General features: G+C 23.4%; 2 protein-coding genes across 3 annotated transcripts in view; one reads left to right on the plus strand and one right to left on the minus strand.

Moving 5' to 3' along the window:
• LOC127278737 (tachykinin-like peptides receptor 99D) overlaps positions 1-21,550 on the plus strand; it is a 109,799-nt gene that overhangs the window by 13,748 nt on the left and 74,501 nt on the right. The gene's annotated exons all lie outside the window — the stretch shown is intronic.
• LOC127278740 (uncharacterized) lies at positions 14,788-15,712 on the minus strand. The gene is made up of 4 exons (XM_051300578.1): positions 15,588-15,712; positions 15,427-15,462; positions 15,199-15,282; positions 14,788-14,974 (listed from the first exon to the last, which is right to left on the minus strand). The coding sequence occupies exons 1-4, from the start codon at positions 15,703-15,705 to the stop codon at positions 14,889-14,891; spliced, it is 324 nt and encodes a 107-aa protein (XP_051156535.1). The 5' UTR covers positions 15,706-15,712; the 3' UTR covers positions 14,788-14,888.

The following is a 21,550-nucleotide window of genomic DNA, read 5'->3' on the forward strand; positions in this document are numbered from 1 at the left end:
CACATTCCTCTCATTTCTCTCTTGACAATTGCGTGATAAACCAATGAGAAAAATTACAATTTTATCTCTCCCCAACATATTTAAAAATTTACACTCACATTGTGTGTCGTTGCGTACATAAGTTTTTTTTTCAAAAACAAAAAAAAAATTTTACATTGTTTTTTCTTTTATTTATATACAAGAATAAAAAACTGGTAAACTGACCATTGTATAATTAAAATTAATTTGATTCTCACATTTTTCCAGTGCGGAACATCACCATTCTTTTATACTAGACATAATTTTTTTTTCCCCTCCATTATAATTTATGTTTTTTGAAAAAATTTCATTTTATAATATAATTTATCGAAATTATTTTTTATATAAATAAATTATTAGTTGTATTTATTTATATTTATAAAAATTTTACATTAAATTCATAGTTAAAAAACAAATAGGTTTTCAAATTTTTTTAAATTTTTTCTGATTTTGATAAAAATGAATTTTGAGAATAATAAAATGTATGTTTAATTAAATGAATAATTTTCAATCTATGGAAATGAAGAAAATTGATGATAAAATATATGAGTTTGGCTTGTGGTTGTGTGTATGTTGGTAAGCTCTAAACTCCAATAGCACTTTTTCACATAAGGAATTTGGAGGCTATGGAGAAAGCGACTTAGCCCGGAAGCTAAATTGAATTCCTTTTGAATTTTTCCTTCCTCTCTGACGACACGTTGCTCAGAATACGAACGAAAGGATTTCAATGCTTGATGAAAGTTGCGTCTCAAATACATCTACATCCGGTTATACTTTTTTTTTTACAAGTGTTTTCTCATATATACCAATTTATATAAAACATTGTTATTTCTATTTTATTCCCTACCAAAAAAAAAAAAAGTTTTTTCAAAAATTAAAAAAAAATTAAATTTTAAATTATTTTTAAATTTTCCCTTTTTTTCAATGAATTTTCCACTAGTACTATTTTTTTTTGTGAATTCAAAACAAATATTGAGATTTGACAAAATTTTCTGCGAAATAAAAACAAAACTATGACGATAAAAAAAGTTTTGTCATATAAAAGAAGAATTTATCAAATAATAAGATAAGATTCTTCTTCTCTTATCTCATTATTTTATATATTCTTCTTTTATTATATTATATAAAAAGAAGAAGAAAAATGTAATAATAACCTAATAATGACCCCAATGTATCTTTTCGAGAGAAATAGTGTAATAAATTATAATGTATATTCGATTATTCTGTATATCAATGAAAGATAGCGGGAGAGAGAAAAAGAGAAAGAGAGAGAGAGAGAGATAATAAAACGGAAATTCGATAAAGAAAATATAATTTGGTTGTAAACGAACTCTTTCCGATTTCATATATAGTAAAAAGATAAAAATGTATATGTTTTTCGATCGATAAATTATGTCCAGTAACGAAATATAATTTGCTTTTAAAACCTATCATAAATTTTTTTTTTTTTATAATAGTTCATATAACGCGAAGCGCAATAAGAGATTAACGATTTTCTGATGCGGAGCGACTCATCTGCGTTTAAAAAAAAAAAAAAAAAAGTGATTGCACATATTATATAAAAAAGAAAACTCTAATGAGTCGCTTCATTTTTTACTGGAAAGTTAAAAAAGAAAATAAAATTACGTAATTACTGCACTTTTTTTTAACTGTAAATTTTTATTCTAATTTCTCTTTGATTTTTTTAGAGATATAATAAAAGTGTTTTTGCTGCATTTATTTTTTTTTAAGAAGTGATCATTTTTATATTTGTACTTGGAAGGAAAATAAATTTTTACGATTCGATATACGTATATATGCAAATAATGACTTTATATGGAACGAAGTATATATGTAAGATATATACAAAGTATATATTTTTCTTTCAGATACAAAAAAAGGAAAAAAAAGAAGATAATTTTATTTCAAAGTATCTAAAATCTTTTTTCTAGAAAAACAATTTTTCTATACAAAATTTGTAAAGAATATTTTTTATTTATTTTTGAATTTCTTATATTTAATTATTTATTTTCTTTATTATATTGTTTATTTTGGTCAATTTTTTTTTTATTATTGAAAAAAAAATAATTATATTACCGTAATAACTTTGTTGTTGATAAAGTATTTATTATACTTTTGATATTAATAATTTTCCCCCGCTTTCAAATTTATAAGTTGTCCAGGAACGTAAATCTAAAAGTTTATATCCTGTGGGTTCATTTTGTCATGTTTGCACTTACATATATATAGCAATGCATGCAATGGAGCTTATCTAGGATTTGTGAACTTGTGAAGAATGTAACTTTTATTACCTTTTACTTCAACTGCTCTGGAACCCCTCATTTATTATACTTGAAAATTTTCAAAAGTATTAAATATATATATATATATATATATATATATATCTGATCCAAACGGTTAGCAAAGTGTTATTGCGTAAATTATATTGTAACTTCTTTGTTTTTCATTTTTATTTTATCATTAAACAATTTTTTTCATTATTTATTATTATATAAATAGAAATAATAATTTTATTTTTTTTATTATATATTTTTTTATTTATTAGAATAAAATAAAATTTATTGTTTATAATAAACAATTTATTAGAAATGATATTATTATACAAAGAGAAAAATCAATTTTGTGGGAATTTGGAATTTTTGATTTTTTTAATTTAATTTTTATTTTTTTGCAAATTTTTGGGATAATGTTCAGATTTTTCTTTTTTTTTTTTTTGCTTTATATTCTATAATCTAATAATAAATCTATTTTATAATCAGTCAACCTTTGTGCATATCATATATATATATATTAATTAAATGACATTCGCATCAGTTGGTATGCGAGTTAGGAAGTTTTGTCGAGTTGTCGCCTCACCTGACACATTTTATTTCATATTAATTTAACACGTTGATATTAAATACGCGTATAACCACGGAATATTATATATATATATATGCCATTTTAACAATTTCCACATAAACCGAAAGTTTCATTTTCACACTGAAACCACTTCATTCACGAAATATTTCCGATCAATTACACCTATTATATACTAAATATTATTTCCGCTAAATATTATTACATTAAATATTATTATTTATTATACTAAATTATTATACTAAATATTATTAAAAAATCGATTAAAATCAATTTATCCAAATTTGGCAAATTTTTCAACAACAACAAAAATTATGTAATTAAAATTTTTTTAATATGAAAAATAAATTTTAATTGTAAGAATTTTTTTTTTTTATTAAAAAAAAGCAATTACTTAAAGTAATTGCAAAAATCATTTTTATCCTCTTATAAAAAATATGTTATTAAAAAATGACGTAATTTGAATTATTAATTATTAGATTTCATTTCATTATATTTGAAAATTGAATTGTCATTTCAATTCTGAATTTGTACTGAGGACAATCACTATATATTTCTCGTATAATATGTTTCCAGGGGAATTTAATTTCAAAATTATGTAATGAATATTAAATTTCAGAAATTCTATATCATTTTTTAAGGAAAAATGCTTTTTTTAATTTTATTTTTAAAAATTTCAATTTTTTTTTTATTTATATTTTAACCTAACTTCTGATAAACGGCAGTCGTTTCTTGGACTCCTTTATCGACAAACAAAACAAGATTGAGAATTGCAGGTTTGTTTTGTCTATATATATATAGAGAGAGAGAGAGTGAGAAATCTAGGAATAGTAGAAACTTCTTGGCAAATTTAACGAAGACGACGATAAGTTTCAACACCATTATACTTGAACAAAAGCAGATAAATCAAAGTTTTCTTTATTTTTATTTTTTTTTTATTTTAACAAAAATTTTTAACTTTTCCGATTAGAAAACTTTTAATTGCAAACTTAATTGCTCTTAATAATTTAATCAGTCAATTCAATTTATATATATATGTGTGAATGAATCTTTATATGAAATTCGAAATTTTGAACTAGAAAATAAAGTCGAATTTAACATTTATAAGAAGTGAAAAACTAAAAAAAAAATTTACTATAGAAAATAAATCCAAAAAAAAAATTAGGGAAGACAAAAAAAATTATTTTTGTAATAAAAACAATTCGAAAGATCTAATAAAAATTTCGAGATTTTATAACGGGCATTTAGAATTCAACCTTTTCATTTAATTAAATTTTCCTTGCCTAAGAGTCGAGGGTATTTATCGTATAATCGCAATCAAGGAATTCGAAGGCGGGTTAAATGAAATAATTCAGTGAGATCGTGCCTTAGTAACTGGCAATTAATAATAGGCTAACTTTCGTCGACAAGGAATTGAACGTATCTAGGCGAAAATACATAATCTTATATAAAGGGGAAATTTTTTTGTTCCGGAATCCTAAATTTTTTTTGTAATCTAATTTTTCTCGTTTTTTAAACAAAAAAGTGTTATTCAAAATTTTTTTTCTGTAACATAAAAATCACTCTATATAAAAGAATTTAACTGTATAACCATTTTTGGTTGGTAATTTTGGTATTTCATAATTTATATAAATTTTCATTTTAATTCGATAAGTGTCCAAATATATAAATTTATATTCAAATTCAAAATTCAATTAAGAACTCGTTTCAATTTTACATAACTTTACGCCTACATACATATATATATATGTATTTGAAAACGTTTTCTGCATCTGCTACAATCTCATTTCTTTTGAATTTTTATTTAGATTTTTCTTTTTTTTTTAGAAGCAAAATATTTAAATTTTAAATTATTTATAACATTATTTAATTTGACTGAAAAAAGAGTAGTTAATAATTATTTTTATTAGTCTCTATATATATGTAAAATTTAGTTATTTGCAATTGTCTGACTAAATCCGAGTTTTACTACTTATAAAATTACTAAAATTTTATGAAGTTTTACTGGACATTAAATTGTACTACTGGCATTTTTTTTTACATTATAGGACAATTATGTCTGACTGAAACTGATTTATATTACTGAAAAAATGGCGAAAAAATGAGAGTCGGATTATATATTTACTTGTACTACTGAAATAATTAACAAATTTTAGAAAATTGAACTAAATATTGACTTATACTACTGCGAAAATAAATTTATTAGGTCTGACTAAATATTTACTTGGACTAATGATAAAATTACAAAAATGTTAAGTCTGATTCAATATTTACTTGTACTACTGATTTTCTTAAAATAAACTATCGCCTGACAAAAAAACCTGTAATCTACTAATAAAATGATCAAATAAAAAAAAAATAAAAAAAAGACTACTGATAAAATTACAAAAATGTTAAGTCTGATTCAATATTTACTTGTACTACTGATTTTCTTAAAATAAACTATCGCCTGACAAAAAAACCTGTAATCTACTAATAAAATGATCAAATAAAAAAGTCCGACTTAATATATACTTGTACTACTGATAAAATTACAAATTTTCCAAAAGTTGAACTATATATTGATTTGCACTACTGTTAAATTAGAAAATATTAAAAGTCTGATTCAATATTTACTTGTACTACTGATTTTCTTAAAATAAACTAACGTCTGACTAAAAAACATTTGATCTACTAATAAAATGATCAAATAAAAAAGTCCGACTTAATATATACTTGCACTACTGATAAAATTAGAAAATTTAAAAAAATTGAACTAAATATTGATTTGCACTACTGATAAAAGTAGGAAAATATTAAATGTCTGACTGAATATTTACATTTACTACTGATATTCAATTTATTTATTACGTCTGACTAAAAACGATTTGATCTACTAATCAAATTAGAAAAAAATAAAAAAGTCCGACTAAATATTTACTTGTACTACTGATAAAATTACCTATTATTAATTGTCACCTTTATATAATGAATATAAAATTGAAAATTTAATAATTTTTTTCAAATTTTTTGTTTAATACATTTTTTATAATTTCCAATTTCAAATATTAAATTTTTTTATTTGGAAATTCAAGTCTTAATTTCACTTTTTTCGGATTCTTTTTTTTTACATACAAGAAATGATCGAAATCTCTAAATTACATTTATAGGAATCGTAAATTGAGCATGTTTTTTTGTTCAAGAGCTTTTAAATTCCAATAATTGAGAAAAAAAAGTATATAAGTCAATATACATATATATAAATTGAATGGAGATTTTAAATCAACGGAATAATTTCTAAATTTTTTCATATAAAGTTTTCCATTTCAAATTTTACTTGCCATATTAAAATTAATTAAAAAGTAATTGTTTGCAAAACAAATATTTTCTTCGCAAATTATATAATGACTGTTATTTTTAATTAAAAAATCAAAATAAATCAAAATTTTTCAAATGTTTTAAAGAAAAAAAATTTTTCACTTTGAATTTTCTCCAATTAATGTCAAACTTGGAAAATTATTAAGTTAATGTTATATTAGAAGTATATTCGATAGTTTCAAACCAAAACTAGGACGCGAAATTGCATTAGTTATCAATCGTGTAGAATAAAGTGAACTGTAGAAATTTTTTTTAAAACTTTTTCTAAAATCGTAAAACCATAATTTGCTAATTTCTTCAAATTCTTTCCAATTTTTTCAAATGTTTATTTTTTCTTTAAATAAATAGAAAAATTTTTTTTCTTCTTCTCTATAATTTTTTCTATATTGTATAAATGACTTATCACGTCAATTTGTTTAAAATAAATATAAATTTAAATAATTTAAATGGTTTTCATGTAAAATGTGTTTTTATAAAAAATGAAAATTATATATATATAAAGTAAAACAAATTTGGTCTCAAGTAGCTCATTCCAATTTCTATAAACGTCATATATATGTAAATGCTATTTAAACTCAAGTTGGTTTAAAAAAAAATTTTTAATGTAGAAAAATTATAAAACATCATGTCTTTCACAACACTTAAAAGAAATATTTCACAGAGTCTTTTGATCTTTTGATTTTTAATTCAAAAAAAGTAAAAGTATTTTTAAAAAAATGTATTCTTAGAAATATATTCAAATTTATCTTTAATTTTTAATTTAAAATAAAATATAGGATTTAATGAAGATTTTTATGTGGCATGTTTTTTATAGAAATTTTTCTTATCTTGTTATATTTACAAGACTTTTTTCTCATTTGTTAATGCATTCTTTTTAAGAAATAAAAATTAGATGACCGTATTTTTTTTTTTAGTATTATGTAAATTTATTATTGTCATACGTGTTCAGTAAAAAAAAAAAAAAATTATCAACTGACTTTTATGAGTGTTGTAACTCTTTTTTTCACTTATCTTCCTTTCAACATGCGAATTTTCACTTTTACATATTGTATATTTCACCTGTCCAAAACACACTCTATTTCCGTTTTCATCTCTCGTACAATTCAGTTTTGAATTATAATTGTTTTAAAATTAACCACACACGAATATTCGTCAATAATTGACTATGTTATTTTTTTTTACTCTTTATAAAATTGATTTCAAATTTTTCAAATTGAAAAAGAAATTAATTTTTCTCTTTTAATTTTTAAAATTGGAAAAAATTGTTTTTTTTTTTGAAATAATGAAAATTAAAAAAACGAATATGTACATATAAGAAATAGATGTACATTTTATTACATTTTTATTTGATGGGAATTTTCATAAAAAGCAAAATCGAAAGAAAGTTCAATTTTCTAGCTGTCATATTATAAGCGACATATTTTTGTCTATAAAAGAGTCATCTTATCTTTATCGCGTATACGATGTGAGTAAGGGTACTCTATATATTTAAGAATCTACAGTAAAATGATGTCCTCTTATACAGTTAATACTATAAAAGAAATTACTTCTCATTTTTTTTTTTCTAATATTAATATAATTATTTTTGGAAAAAATCTTCTTTGCATATATATATATTTTTTTTTCTTATATAAAGAAAGAAAATCGATATTATAAATAATAACGTCAATTTGACGGAAAACACGTTCGTTCGGTTGCAAGATGAAATATCTTATATATATATATATATGAGTCAGTAAACAAACAAGTTCTTTAAATTAGAATCGGAAAAATATAACAAGCAATTTCTTCTTTTCTCTTCTATTTTTTCAGAACGAGTTGAAAATGTAATAGTGTTTTTTTTTCACCGACTATTAATTATTTAATGAAATTAAGAATAATTATTACAAAAAAATGTAGCTCTTTAACTTGTTTTCCTATTACACAGTTTGTTCAATTACAAATTAAAATTAATTTTTTTCAATTTATAATTGAGGGCAAAATATGCATTAGGCCTAACCACGACACAGAACTAAAATTTATTACTACAATAGTTGAAATATTTTCAATATTGCCGAAATATTTGTATATATAAACATAATATTACAATATAAGAATTGAAAATATAAATTTTGAAAAAATATTTATCCCCACCATTTCGATTTAAATAAAAGTGACGCGCGACCACGTGACTAAAATGGCGCCATTTTTGACTTTAATTAACTTTAAATGTGACGCATTAAAATTTTTTTTCTTTTATTATAATAAAAATTAATTTAATGCAATAAAAATACTGAAAATAAAATTTAATTTTTTATTTAATTTTTTTTATTTATTAAAATGTAAGATAGTTTGTTTTAGGAAAAAAAAAGTATAAATTACTCAAAAGAAGTTTCTACTATTCGTTATAGTTGAAGGAGAGAGAGAGAGAGAGAGAGAGACAATTAAATGTCATCAATGGAGTGGAAATGAAAAAGATAACCGACTTAAAATACGAGTCATAAATATCTAGAATTTTTTTCCAAAAAAAAAAAAAATTTGAACATCAATAAATTCACAGAAAATTAAAAGACATTAAAATAAGCTGCAACGCTTATTATTTTAATCCATTTTTGCTTATTTTAATACCAAAATGAATTAAAATAAGCAAAATTGGATTAAAATAATAAGCGTTGCAGCTTATTTTAATGCCTTTTAATTTTCTGTGTTTTTTTTTGTTTAAATTGAAATTTTTAAAAATTAAAAAAATAGAATTTAATTATTACGTTAATTCTGCGAATGTTTTGAATTTTCTGATTTTTTGATTAAATATACAAATATATTATGAAAAATGTTACTAATTAACATAAATAAATAATTAATTATCAGTTGTGTTTAAAAAATAATTTTATTTACGTCAAGCATTAAGACCATGAAAAGTGGAAGTAAAGAAATCGTGTTTGTATGTTTACAATAAGGATTTCCTTCCGGAGATGCTCAATTCTTAGAAAATCCAGTTAATCTCCTTTTATAACCAGGAGACTGCTTGCGTTCGCCTTTTTCCCATTTATTTCTTAGACCTTCGTCATTCGAGTAAAATGCTTCGTTAAAAATAGTATCTGATAAGAGATACAAAGATGTTGCTTTTTTTTTTTTTTTTGATTGACGGATATATAACAAACGCCTAATAATAATAAAAAAAAATCTTATTCTCAAATTTATTTTCCAATTTTTTCTAAGAATTTTTGGGACGCATGATTATGTTCTAAAAATTATTAGTTATAATTTACATTTTATCGAATTTTATTTGTCTTAATTAGTTTTGAGCCGAATTTTTATTTGTTCGAAATAGCATTTTCCATAATTTACATCAAAGCGATTTTCTATATTACAGAATTTTTATATAACCGAAAATTCAATTCACAGAATTTTTATTTCTTCGAATTTTTATTTGCCAAAGTTTCATTTAACATAATAGGCATTTTAAAAAATTTTTATTCGGTAGAATTTCATTGAATAGAATTTTCATTCGGATGAATTTTCATTTGTTCGAATTATTATTTAATATAATTTCCATGCAATCGATTTTTCTTATACTACAGAATTTTTACTTAACTGAAAAATCATTTAATAGAATTTCTAATTGATAGAATTTACAATTTGTCCGAATTTACAAATCACCGAACACACAATCGACAGAAAGATGAAAATTCGGGCAAATAAAAATTCGAAGAAATAAAAATTCTGTGAAGTGAATTTTCAGTTATATAAAATTTCTGTAATATAGAAAATCGCTTTAATGTAAATTATGCAAAATTCTATTTTAAACAAATAAAAATTTAACTCAAAACTAATTAGAACAAATAAAATTTGATAAAATGTAAATTATGACTAATGATTTTTAGAACATAATCATGCGTCCTGAATTTTTTTTTCTTTAATATGTTTAAAGTTGCTGTAAATCATTTTTTATAAATTGTTTTTTAATTCTAGTTTTTAAAATAATTATCGATCACTTCGAATTGGGATAATATTTTTTTTCTATTTTTTTAATTCTAATTTTTTTTTTTTTTTTTTGAAATTCAAAAAAGAAAATAAAATTTCAATTTGCAACTATAAAGTTTCTAAGCTTCAACTTGTACGTCCTGAGATTTAGAACATCTGCGATAGGAACTAACAACTTGGTTTACCACAAGTGCTTTTTGGGTAGTATGTAGGTACTACGCAAGTTACTTTGCCTCAAGTTTCCTCTTTAACACTTCAGTAAGCATAATTTAACCACAAACCGAATATATCAACATTATTTAATATTATAGATTTTCTAATTGAAATTTATTGATTTTATTACCTCAATTTCTAAACATAATAATTATAATAATAATAATAATAATAATAATAATAATAATAATAATAATAATAATAAAATTAATAAAAATAAAAATTGTTAACATTAAATTTTGATTTTCGCTTTTTTTTCTTGTGTCGAGAATATAATGTTGAATGTTCATTATGGAACTAAATGTATATGACATGGGATGCGAGTACAAACAAGTACATACAACCACAAGTGGAGATGTAGAGAGGTTCACTATAGTGCTTCCGGACTTGAATGTCAAAGCCCTAAGTGAAGTATCGTCTTGCTTTGATCACAATTATGGATTATGATAATTTTACAATCATAGCAATAAGTAGCTAATTTACATACAAAGAGAACCGGAAAAATTTCAATTATCTTAAAAGATTCACTTATTTTTTTTTTTTTTTTTTCAAATAATCGATATTCAAGAATCAAATTTTTAATAATTATTAATAGCCTAATTCGCTTTACAAGTATTTTCTGTAAGAATTAATAATTAAATATATTAATTTGGATATAATAATAAATTAATTAACAAAATAATTTAATTCAATGGATATTCTAGTAAATAATTAAAATATTAATTAATTAAATTATTGAAAACAATTGACATTTAAATTAAAAAGAAAGTACAATTTAAGTTTAAATAGAAAAAAAAACGTTTTCGATACACAAAAGCTTTCAGATCAAAAAGCTTTTGATTTAAACGTGACCAACCGATGAAAAGCACTTAATTTCCAAAGCATTTGTATAACGCACAACCTCTTTTAATTTACATATTATTTAAATTCCCATAGTTTTAATTAAAAAGCTTTTAAAACTAAACTTGAATGATTTGTAAAATTTTTTTTTATATATATATATATTAAAATTTTTTTTTTCAACAAAATTAATTAATTTTTTTTTTATTATTCACCGAATATATTTTGTATTAAATAGAAAAAAAAACCTAGGCATAATTGACTTTGTAATCTTTTGTTTTACAAAAGAAAAAAAAAGAAATTATTATATATTGCTGAAAGTGAAAAATAAAATTTTATATTTTACTACCTCCTATAAAAATACTTTTTTTTACAATCTTCTCTTCTATAAAAAAAGAAAACATTATTTTCTGTATCCAATCAACACGTGACGATTATAGTCTTTACCACTGGGAGTAATATGTACACGTACTATGTACACAAAAAAAAAAAAAAAAAAAAAACCAAGAGGCTGGTATAATAAGCTTGAGAAAAAGGTTCTTATATCATAGATTCGTTAATTAATCACAAAGTTGATAATTTTTTTTTTATTTTAGTTTGTTATTAAATAAAGACTTAATTTTTTTAATTTTAATATATCTTCCTATATTACAAAAAGATATCGCTGCCTCCGCCGCCGCCGCTGTTTCAAGAATTCTTGACCTAGGAGGGGGGAGTCCCCCCTCCTAAATTTTGAGGTTATGTTCGTTTCAAGGCTCTGAATTTAGCCGCAAGTCCGCCTCCCTCCTCTCATTTCCCCTCCTCCGTCAAAAATGACCTAAATTTTGAGGTTATGTTCGTTTCAAGACTCTGAATATAGCCGCAAGTCCCCTCCCCCGCCAGAAATGACCTAATTTTGAGGTTATGTTCGTTTCAAGGCTCTGAATATAGCCGCAAGTCCCCCTCCCTCCTCTCATTTCACCTCCTCCATCAAAAATGACCTAAATTTTGAGGTTATGTTCGTTTCAAGGCTCTGAATATAGCCGCAAGTTCTTCCCCCTTCCCTCATATCTCTCTGTATTTCCCGCCAAAAATAGGGGGGTTGGCGCGCGAAGCGCGCAGGGGGGCGTAGCCCCTCTAGTATATATATATATATGATGCATTGTTTGGCAAATGAAGCCCCCTTCTGCTCAACAATAGTTTAAATATATAGAAAATCGGGCATAGGCTTATTACTTCAATTTAAAATAAATACTTTTCGATGTCGTGTGGCGTTTTTGAAAATTCAAAATGGCGGATCTAATATGGCGACTAACTTTTATAAAATTCACTTGAAAATTGCTACTCGGGGTTTTTTGGGTCGCTGATTACGAATCCGATGATAGTTTTCAAATTCAAAATGGCGGAACCAAAATATGGTGAATAAATATTATAAAATTTATTAAATGCATTTGAAAATTGCAACTCGGGATTTTTTGGGGTCGCTGATTACGAGTCTGATGATAGTTTTCAAAAATTCAAAATGGCGAATCCAATATCGTGTCAAAATTGATGGCAAATGGTTCCTCAAGCAAAAACATCTATTACTTCTAGATTAACACCAGATTCGTAATCAGCGACCCTAAAAACCCCCGAGTGGCAATTTTCAAGGGAATTTAATTAATTTTCTAAAATTTAGTCGCCATATTGGATCCGCCATTTTGAATTTTTGAAAAAAATCATCGGATTTGTAATCAGCGACTCCAAAAACCCCCAAGTGGCAATTTTCAAGGGAATTTAATTAATTTTATAAAATTTAGTCGCCATATTGGATCCGCCATTTTGAATTTTTGAAAAATATCATCGGATTTGTAATCACCTACCCCAAAAATCCCCGAGTAGCAATTTTCAAGTGAAATTAATTAATTTTATAAAATTTAGTCGCCATATTAGATCCGCCATTTTAAATTTTCAAAAATGCCACACGACATCGAAAAGTACTAGTTTTTTATTGAAGGAATAAGCCTATGCTCGATTTTCTATATTTAAAGTATTTTTGGGCAGAAGGGGGCTTCAGTTGACAATGAATGCCTCATAAAGTAATTAAATAAAAATTAATCTACAATATTTTTTTCTATAAATATATAATTGAATTTTCCTACTATTGAAATTATAAAGGAATTTTCTTTTTTTCCGTTTTTGTTTTTTTTTTTGTTTTTTTTTTTTTTGCAAAGATAATCAACTGGTATAATGGGCCGTGAACTTGCTTTTTCTAAATGACATTGCTCTCAGCTTCGAAATGAATATCTTCGAAAGCACGAGAAATACTCCAAAGCACAGAGCTTTAAACAGACATTCTTTTCCTCTTAGAATGCAATCATTCGTGAAATGTTGAAAATTCCAAAATAACAATACAGAAACGTTCAAATAATCACATTAAAAAAAATTCACAAAAAAAACATTATATTTATAATAATTATTTTAAATTATAAATTATAAAATTATAGAAAGATTAAAAAAAAATTTATTAAAAAAATATTTTTAAATGAAAATTTGTGATGAAAAAGCACTGATTAGAAATGATAAATGATAGAAGCGTGGGATTTTTTTTTTTTTTTTTTTCATCAATTCGTTTTAGTTTGATAACGAAGTATTATTCGTAAATTTCTGTTCGTGTGGACTTGGCAGAATTCTGAGAGGAAGTCAGATCATAAACCAGTTGGTTTCTACATTTTACGATCTAAGGCTGTCTTCTGCCATTCTATCAGGATACTTCGGATCCCACTCCAAAACACTTCCTCACTTTCATGGACCGAAACGGAAGCTGAGGTTTCAAGAGGCACTTGCTATTATCTTCATGAGTCACGAATACACACAAGAAAGCAAACCCTTAATTTATATTATCTAAACTTTCATTAAATTAATTTAAATTGTTCAAAAAAATTTTTTTTCCCAATTTTTTATTTCTATTTTCAAACTATATATATATATATATATTTTTTTTTATAATAATTAATATTATTTTTATAAAAGATAAATAAATTTCATTATAAAGAAAGAAGAGAAAAATTTGTTTCAAAATTTTTATGATATTAATTAAGTAACATTTAAGCCTTTAATAAAATGGTTAAAATATATAAAAAAAAAAAAAAAACACAAAAATTATATAGTGTGATGAATAATAATTTTCGAGTAAGAGTTTCAGATAAAATATATACTCTCGTGCGACTTGTTAACTGCTTTGCGTCACGTTTATATATATATATAAATATATGTGGTTTACTTAACATAAAAGCAAACTACCTATGAGATTTAATTATTTATCTTAATTATACAGTATAAAGCATGTTGTAAACATGATTTGTTTGGAACTTGTATGAAATTATAATGTTTATAATAATGGTTTCCTGTTTTCCAAAATGATTCCTTTTTTTTCTTTTCTATTTTAATTAATTTTTTTTAAATAGTTATTTATACCTAGTATATATTTATTTATAAAATCTCATTTAATTAGGAACATACTTTTTTCAATTTTTTTTTTATTAGAACCTTTTTTTTATTGTAGAGAAGTTTAAATTACAATAAAATTGAAAATTTGTTCTGCTTACTAAGAAACTTTCTTTTTTTTTACTGTTAGTAAAAATTAAAAAAATATTGAAACATTTAGTCTCTGACAATGTTTATACAGGTTCGCAAATTCTTCTATCTGCGTCTATTTTACACACATATTGATCGGGATCTTCACTGATTTGTGTTACGCATTCATCTGTAAAAATTGAATATAATAATATAATCATAAAATTTATAACTTTGAGAATAATTTTAAAATAAAAATACATCCTAAATGTTAATATATATATATATATATTCTCAAACTTGGAAAATGATTTAAATGTTAAGTAAATTTAGAACGTATATTAATCAATTGTATATATTATTTCAAAATAATATAAATTATAATTTTTTTAGAATCCTATTATATATACTTACTAAGGCATTCTTTAAATATTATATCCAAATTAAAATTTGCTAGTCGTACACATTCTATATATTCTGATTTCTTAGTGCATTTATCTATAATAAAATAAATATGTCATTTATAATATAAGTGACAAATTATCAATTTTCTGTTTAATATAATTTTATAATTTTATAAATTTATAATTTAAAATAATTTTAAAAAAAATAAAATAAAAATAGTATGCAATACAAACTTACTGGCTGCAACTAATTTATCACTATAAACGAGCTGACCTGAAAATATAAATTTAAAAAATATATTATTGGAATATCACTACGATAAATTACATAATCTTCAAAAGTAATAATAAATAACAAATGTAAAAATACAATAAAGTGTTTATAATATAAAAACTTACCTAAATGACCAATTGATATAAACTGACTAAAATTATCATCATCACTGTATTGTTGGGGATATGATTTAGAGAAATAAAAAATATTACATATAAAGAATAAAAATACTACGGTACGCATATTTTCAATATTGAAAAAAAAATTTAACTACGTTATATTTGTTGGAACATATTTATATATATATATATATATATATATATATATATATATAGCATGAACAATGAAAATTTATGTTAATAAGTTTCTAAACAAATCAATTTTAATTAAAAAATAATATATGCGGTTACATATTCCTCTGATAACTCCTATGAATACAATATAATATTTGTAATACAATATATTGAAATAATCTACATAATAGAACAATATTGTTGATATATTTAAACAAAACAAATTTAACATAATGAATTTGATAAAAAATACACACGCATTATTTTATAATAAAAATGTTTTATTTTCCATTAAATATTATTAATATTTCATATTTTTAATATTTTTGCGTCAAATGTCTGACGTTATGGAAATATTAAAATAATGCTTAGAAGAAGAAAATAATATAATTATTAATATTAATTAATTAGTAGGTATTATCACACAAATTTAAAAGTATCAAATTCAGAGAAAATTATAAGGTATTAAAATAAGCTGCAACGCTTATTATTTTAATCCAATTTTGCTTATTTTAATACATTTTGGTATTAAAATAAACAAAATTGGATTAAAATAATAAGCGTTGTAGCTTATTTTAATACCTTCCCAAGAAGCACGTAATATATCCTCAATATCAAGGTAATATTACACGTGAGATTCGTAATATAACGCTGTAATATTACAGTAATCTTACAGTGATCTTAAAATGTCCGCCTCAAGGTAATATTACCGCGAATATTACTGTAATATTAACGGTAATATTACAGTAATATTACAAACTGATTTGAATTATTCATAAAGCATAAAAAACGTAAATATATTATAAGTCAATTTGGCTTGTTGGTAAAACTCTGGACTCGTGTGCTTTGAGTTCGGGGTTCGATTCCCTGGATGGGTAGATTTTTTTCGTAAAGAAATATTCCCATAATATTACTGTAATATTCTCTTGTAATATTACGGTATAATATTACTGCAATATTACTGTAATATTACCTTAATATTACAGTATAATATTACTGAAATATTACTGTAATATTACCTTAATATTAGCGCGTAATATTACAGTAACATTACCGGTAATATTACCTTGAGGCGGACATTTTAAGATCACTGTAAGATTACTGTAATATTACAACGTTATATTACGAATCTTACATGTAATATTACCTTGATATTGAGGTTATATTACGTGCTTCTTGGGTTATAATTTTCTGTGATTGATACCAAAAATATCAAATTGATACAAATTTTTATATCAATTTGATATTTTTGGTATCAATTTGATACTTTTAAATTAGTGTGATTATATATTATAAATATATATATATATATATATATATATATATATATATATATATATATATATATATATATTATAAATAAATAATATTAATAATTTTACAATAAATAAGTGAGTAAAAAAATTTTTTTTTGGTTTTTTTTATATATGCAAAAATATGTAAATGATGAATAGACACTTTATTTTCGATATATATATATATATACATACAGACTCATTTAACTCAAAGTGCTGTCAAGATGAAAAAATTTGTGATATAAAAGGTTTTGTTATCATGGGAATACAATCGATAAGCCATCATTATCTAGACTAAAGTGTCTGAGGTTGTGTGACCTCTCGCTTTTCCTTTTATTTCAAGAATATATATATATATATATAATACACTATTGCGTTAGGATACGATAAAGTGCGGACACTTTTCCTTTTCCTTTTTTTTTCTTTTTTTCTTTTTGGCTTCTTTCACTTCTTTCGCATTGATCGCTTCAATTTAAGTATCACCCTTGCCTATAAAAATCCAACCATTTCACCGAGAAACGAATATTATTTTATCCCATTTTTCACACACTATTTTATACAACATATTATATAAAGAAATAATCTCTCCTACTATATATATATATATATATATATATATATATATATATATATATTAAATTACGATTATTATATATTTTTCTTCTCGAAAATTTCAAGAGATCATAAATTTTTATTTACTTTCAATTTTGATAAATTGTTTCTACCATTTACTAGCAATATAGAAAGAGATGCAATTTTCTTGAAAAATTGTGAAAGAAAATTTTTTTTTTCTTTTTCTAAAATGAAAGTGGAATATTTTGCAAAAAAAAAAAAATTTAATATTCTGCAAAATTTTAAAAAAAGAGAAAAAGTTTGTTAAATTAAAATTATTATTAAAAAAAAAAAAGCTAAATGAAATATTAAAGAAAAAAACAAATAACAGACATTATATTATATATTGTGAACACACGTGGGTCGAAATGAAATAAGGAAAAGAAAATAAAAAGTATAAATATATCAAAAAAATAAAAAGGATATACACAATAATAAGATTAAAAGCTTTTAGCTTTTGTGTTATATCAAATAAAAGGAATGTTGAGCAATTTTCTTTTTTTTTTTTTTTTTTGTTGAAGAAATGGGTTTCTAATGATAAGATCGGCAAATATCTAGAAATTTTTCGTAAATTCTTTTCAACAATCAGGTTATAAGTATATAACCTATTTTACATGTAAGGCTATCAATCTTAATTTTCTTTGGTAAAAAAAGAGAAATGATGAAAAAGAGAAAGAGAGAAAGAGAGAGAGAGAGAGAGAGAGAGAGAGAGAGAGAGAGAGAGAGAGAGAGAGAGAGAGAGAGAGAGAGAGAGAGACAAAAAATGACACTATTTATCAGTGCCACCAGACGTGTTACTACATTAATCACGAGAATTTCTAAGATCGTCAAGTTTAAGTGTTACACGTATAATTATCCATGAGACAAAAAACAGAATTACAAATTTTTTTATAATTTTATTATTTATGAACAAGGTGGAATTAAGTTTTTTGAAAAATTAATTTTTTTTTCTATTTCTCTTTTCTTTTCTTCATATTGAAAAATAATTTTCCAGAATTTCAAATTTTATTCTATTCTAATTTTAAGAGACAAAAAAAAATTTTACATAAGCGTAATTTAAATATTTTTTTCGTATAATAGCTTTTTATACCATATGTATATTTATCCAAAAAGGCTAAATTAGGAAAAGTACTAAGGATAACTAATTACTAATAACTAATAGCTAATAACTAATAGCTAATTACTAATAACTAATAGCTAATAACTAATAGCTAATTACTAATAACTAATAGCTAATAACTAATAACTAATAGCTAATAACTAATAGCTAATTACTAATTACTAATAACTAATAGATAATTACTAATAACTAATAACTAATAACTAATAACTAATAGCTAATAACTAATAACTAATAGCTAATAACTAATTACTAATAGCTAATAACTAATTACTAATAAATAATTACTAAATACTAATTTCTAATAACTAAGTACTAATAACTAATTACTTGTAACTAGGTACTAATAAGTAATTACTAAATACTAAGTACTGATAACTAATAACTAACTACTAATAATTAATATAATAATAATAATAATAATAATAATAATAATAATAATAATAATAATAATAATAATAATAATAATAATAATAACTAATTAATAGCAAAAGAAAAGAAACAAGTATAATAAAATATTAAAAATTTAATAATAAAAATTTAACGAAAACAATAAAAAAAATTGCTATTAATAGCTGTACCCCTATAATTTTTTTTGGGCGGGGGGGGGGGGCTTGCTGAATAATGTTCTGCAACCCTAATCATGAAAATCATCAAAGTACTAGCAATTAGTTATCCTCAGAAATCGTTGAAGGAGAGACTTTAAGGAAAACGAAACACTTTGGGTGCAAGTTCTCATTCAGTATTAAACTTCCTAAAGTTTCACGACTAACTTTCGTCCAGAAATGTGATCAGCTCTTCGCTCTTCTCTATATATATATGTATATATATATAGAGAGAGAGGTCCAGAACATGATTTCCCATACCAGTCATTTATACCAAGAAAATCGATTATTGGACATTATATTTGAACATTTCCTCTAGTGATATACTGGATTCCAATTTTTTTTTTCCTATTATTTTATTTTAAAATACAATTTTAATTTATTTTTATACACAAGTGAGAGAGAGAAAAAAAAACAATTTTTCGACATAATAAATTTCTGATGTGGAAAAATTGGAGGAATGGAAAAATGTCAGAAACATAATTTTTCACATTACTGGAAAAAAGGAATTACCCATATTTTATCCAATTTCCGTGTGTATATGTAGTAGGAACGTTTCAATAAAAGAGAATAGGTACAAAAAAAAACAATGTATTCTATGGATTGTAATTTTACTAAAAACTAAAATTGAAGAGTTAAACATTTCGTGTTTTTTTTTTTTACTTGTAAATTACAAGTTTAGGGGGCAATAAAAAAGACAATTTTTTTTCCACAAATAATTTTATGATTTTTTATCTATTTTTTAGTGCGCGAGTAAGAGAAGTACAATAATTGTAAAATTATCCCTTTTTGCTTCCTCGTGGAGGAAGCTTTGTAGTCCTTTCGTTTATAAAAATTTCCAAAATGTCTGAAACAAATTTTTCTCTATATAGAAACATGTTATATGACATCCTGATCAATTGTCCGGATGTATGTATGTGCGTGTATGTATGTGTGTGTGGATCCCCTTTTTTATTTAGAAGATAACTTTAACAGGTGTTAATGGATTTAGATAAAATTTGGTAGGCTCATTTATCATATTAATATCTCAAACCTGACCAAAAGATTTTAAAAAATACCAAAAAAAAAATTTTTATCGTCTTTTTTCCAAAAAATTTTTAAATAGAAAAATTTAAGGTTATATATAATAAAATCGTATTCCTTACGTTAAGACAAATCGATCGGTATATATAAAGTATAGTTCATTTATACTACTGAGAAAATTTGAAACATTTAGAATGTCTGGCTAAATATTTATTTGAACTACTGAAAAAATTTAGAAGTGTTTTAAAAGTATGACACAAGGTCAAGGTCAAGTCAAGGTCATTTAAAAGTCATTTAAAAGTCAAGTCAAGGTCATTCAAGGTCATTTGAAGGTCAATTAAAGGTCGTTCAAGGTCGTTTGTAGGTCAAATGAAGAATGTCTGACAAAGTATTTACTTGTATTACTAACAAAATTGCAAACCCGTCCAACTAAATATTTACTTGTACTAGTGAGAATATTGAAAACGTGTCTAATAAAATATTTACTTGTACTACTGCTGAGTATTACTACTGAGTGATACTACTGAGAAAATTTCAAACATTTAGAATGTCTGGCTAAATATTTATTTGAACTACTGAAAAAATTTAGAAGTTGTTTTAAAAGTATGACTCAAGGTCAAGGTCAAGTCAATGTCGTTCAATGTTATTTGAAGGTCAAGTCAAGGTCAAGTCAAGGTCGTTCAAGGTCGTTTGAAGGTCAAATCAAGAATGTCTGACAAAATATTTACATGTATTACTAACAAAATTGCAAACCCGTCCAACTAAATATTTACTTGTACTAGTGAGAATATTGTAAACGTGTCTAACAAAATATTTACTTGTACTACTGCTGAGTAATACTACTGAGTGATACTACTGAGAAAATTTCAAACATTTAGAATGTCTGTCATGAAAACATGAAAACGAATCGATTGGTATATATTAAATTTATATTTGAGATAAATTTAATAAATTAATGAAAGTTAAAAATAGAAAATACACATTTTAGCTGAAAAATTGTTTATTTATTTAAATTCAAGTTTAAATATAAAATAATTGTGTTTTTTGCATTAAAACGAATCGATATAATTGTAAATAATTATAAATTATATATTATTTTTCATTAATATTTAGAAATTTCGGTTAAAATATGTATTTTTG

This window comes from Leptopilina boulardi, unplaced genomic scaffold (assembly GCF_019393585.1).
Source record: "Leptopilina boulardi isolate dan_hultmark-lab unplaced genomic scaffold, ZJU_Lbou_2.1 LbouV2_211, whole genome shotgun sequence".
NCBI lineage: Eukaryota > Metazoa > Arthropoda > Insecta > Hymenoptera > Figitidae > Leptopilina > Leptopilina boulardi.

Excerpts from the sequence above, each read along its gene's own strand:
- LOC127278740 (XM_051300578.1), bottom strand. The coding sequence starts at position 15,705 with ATGCGTACCGTAGTATTTTTATTCTTTATATGTAATATTTTTTATTTC. Across the intron at positions 15,463-15,587 it reads TATATCAATTGGTCATTTAG|GTCAGCTCGTTTATAGTGAT; the intron begins GTAAGTTTTTAT and ends TTATATTTTCAG. Across the intron at positions 15,283-15,426 it reads TGATAAATTAGTTGCAGCCA|ATAAATGCACTAAGAAATCA; the intron begins GTAAGTTTGTAT and ends ATTTTATTATAG.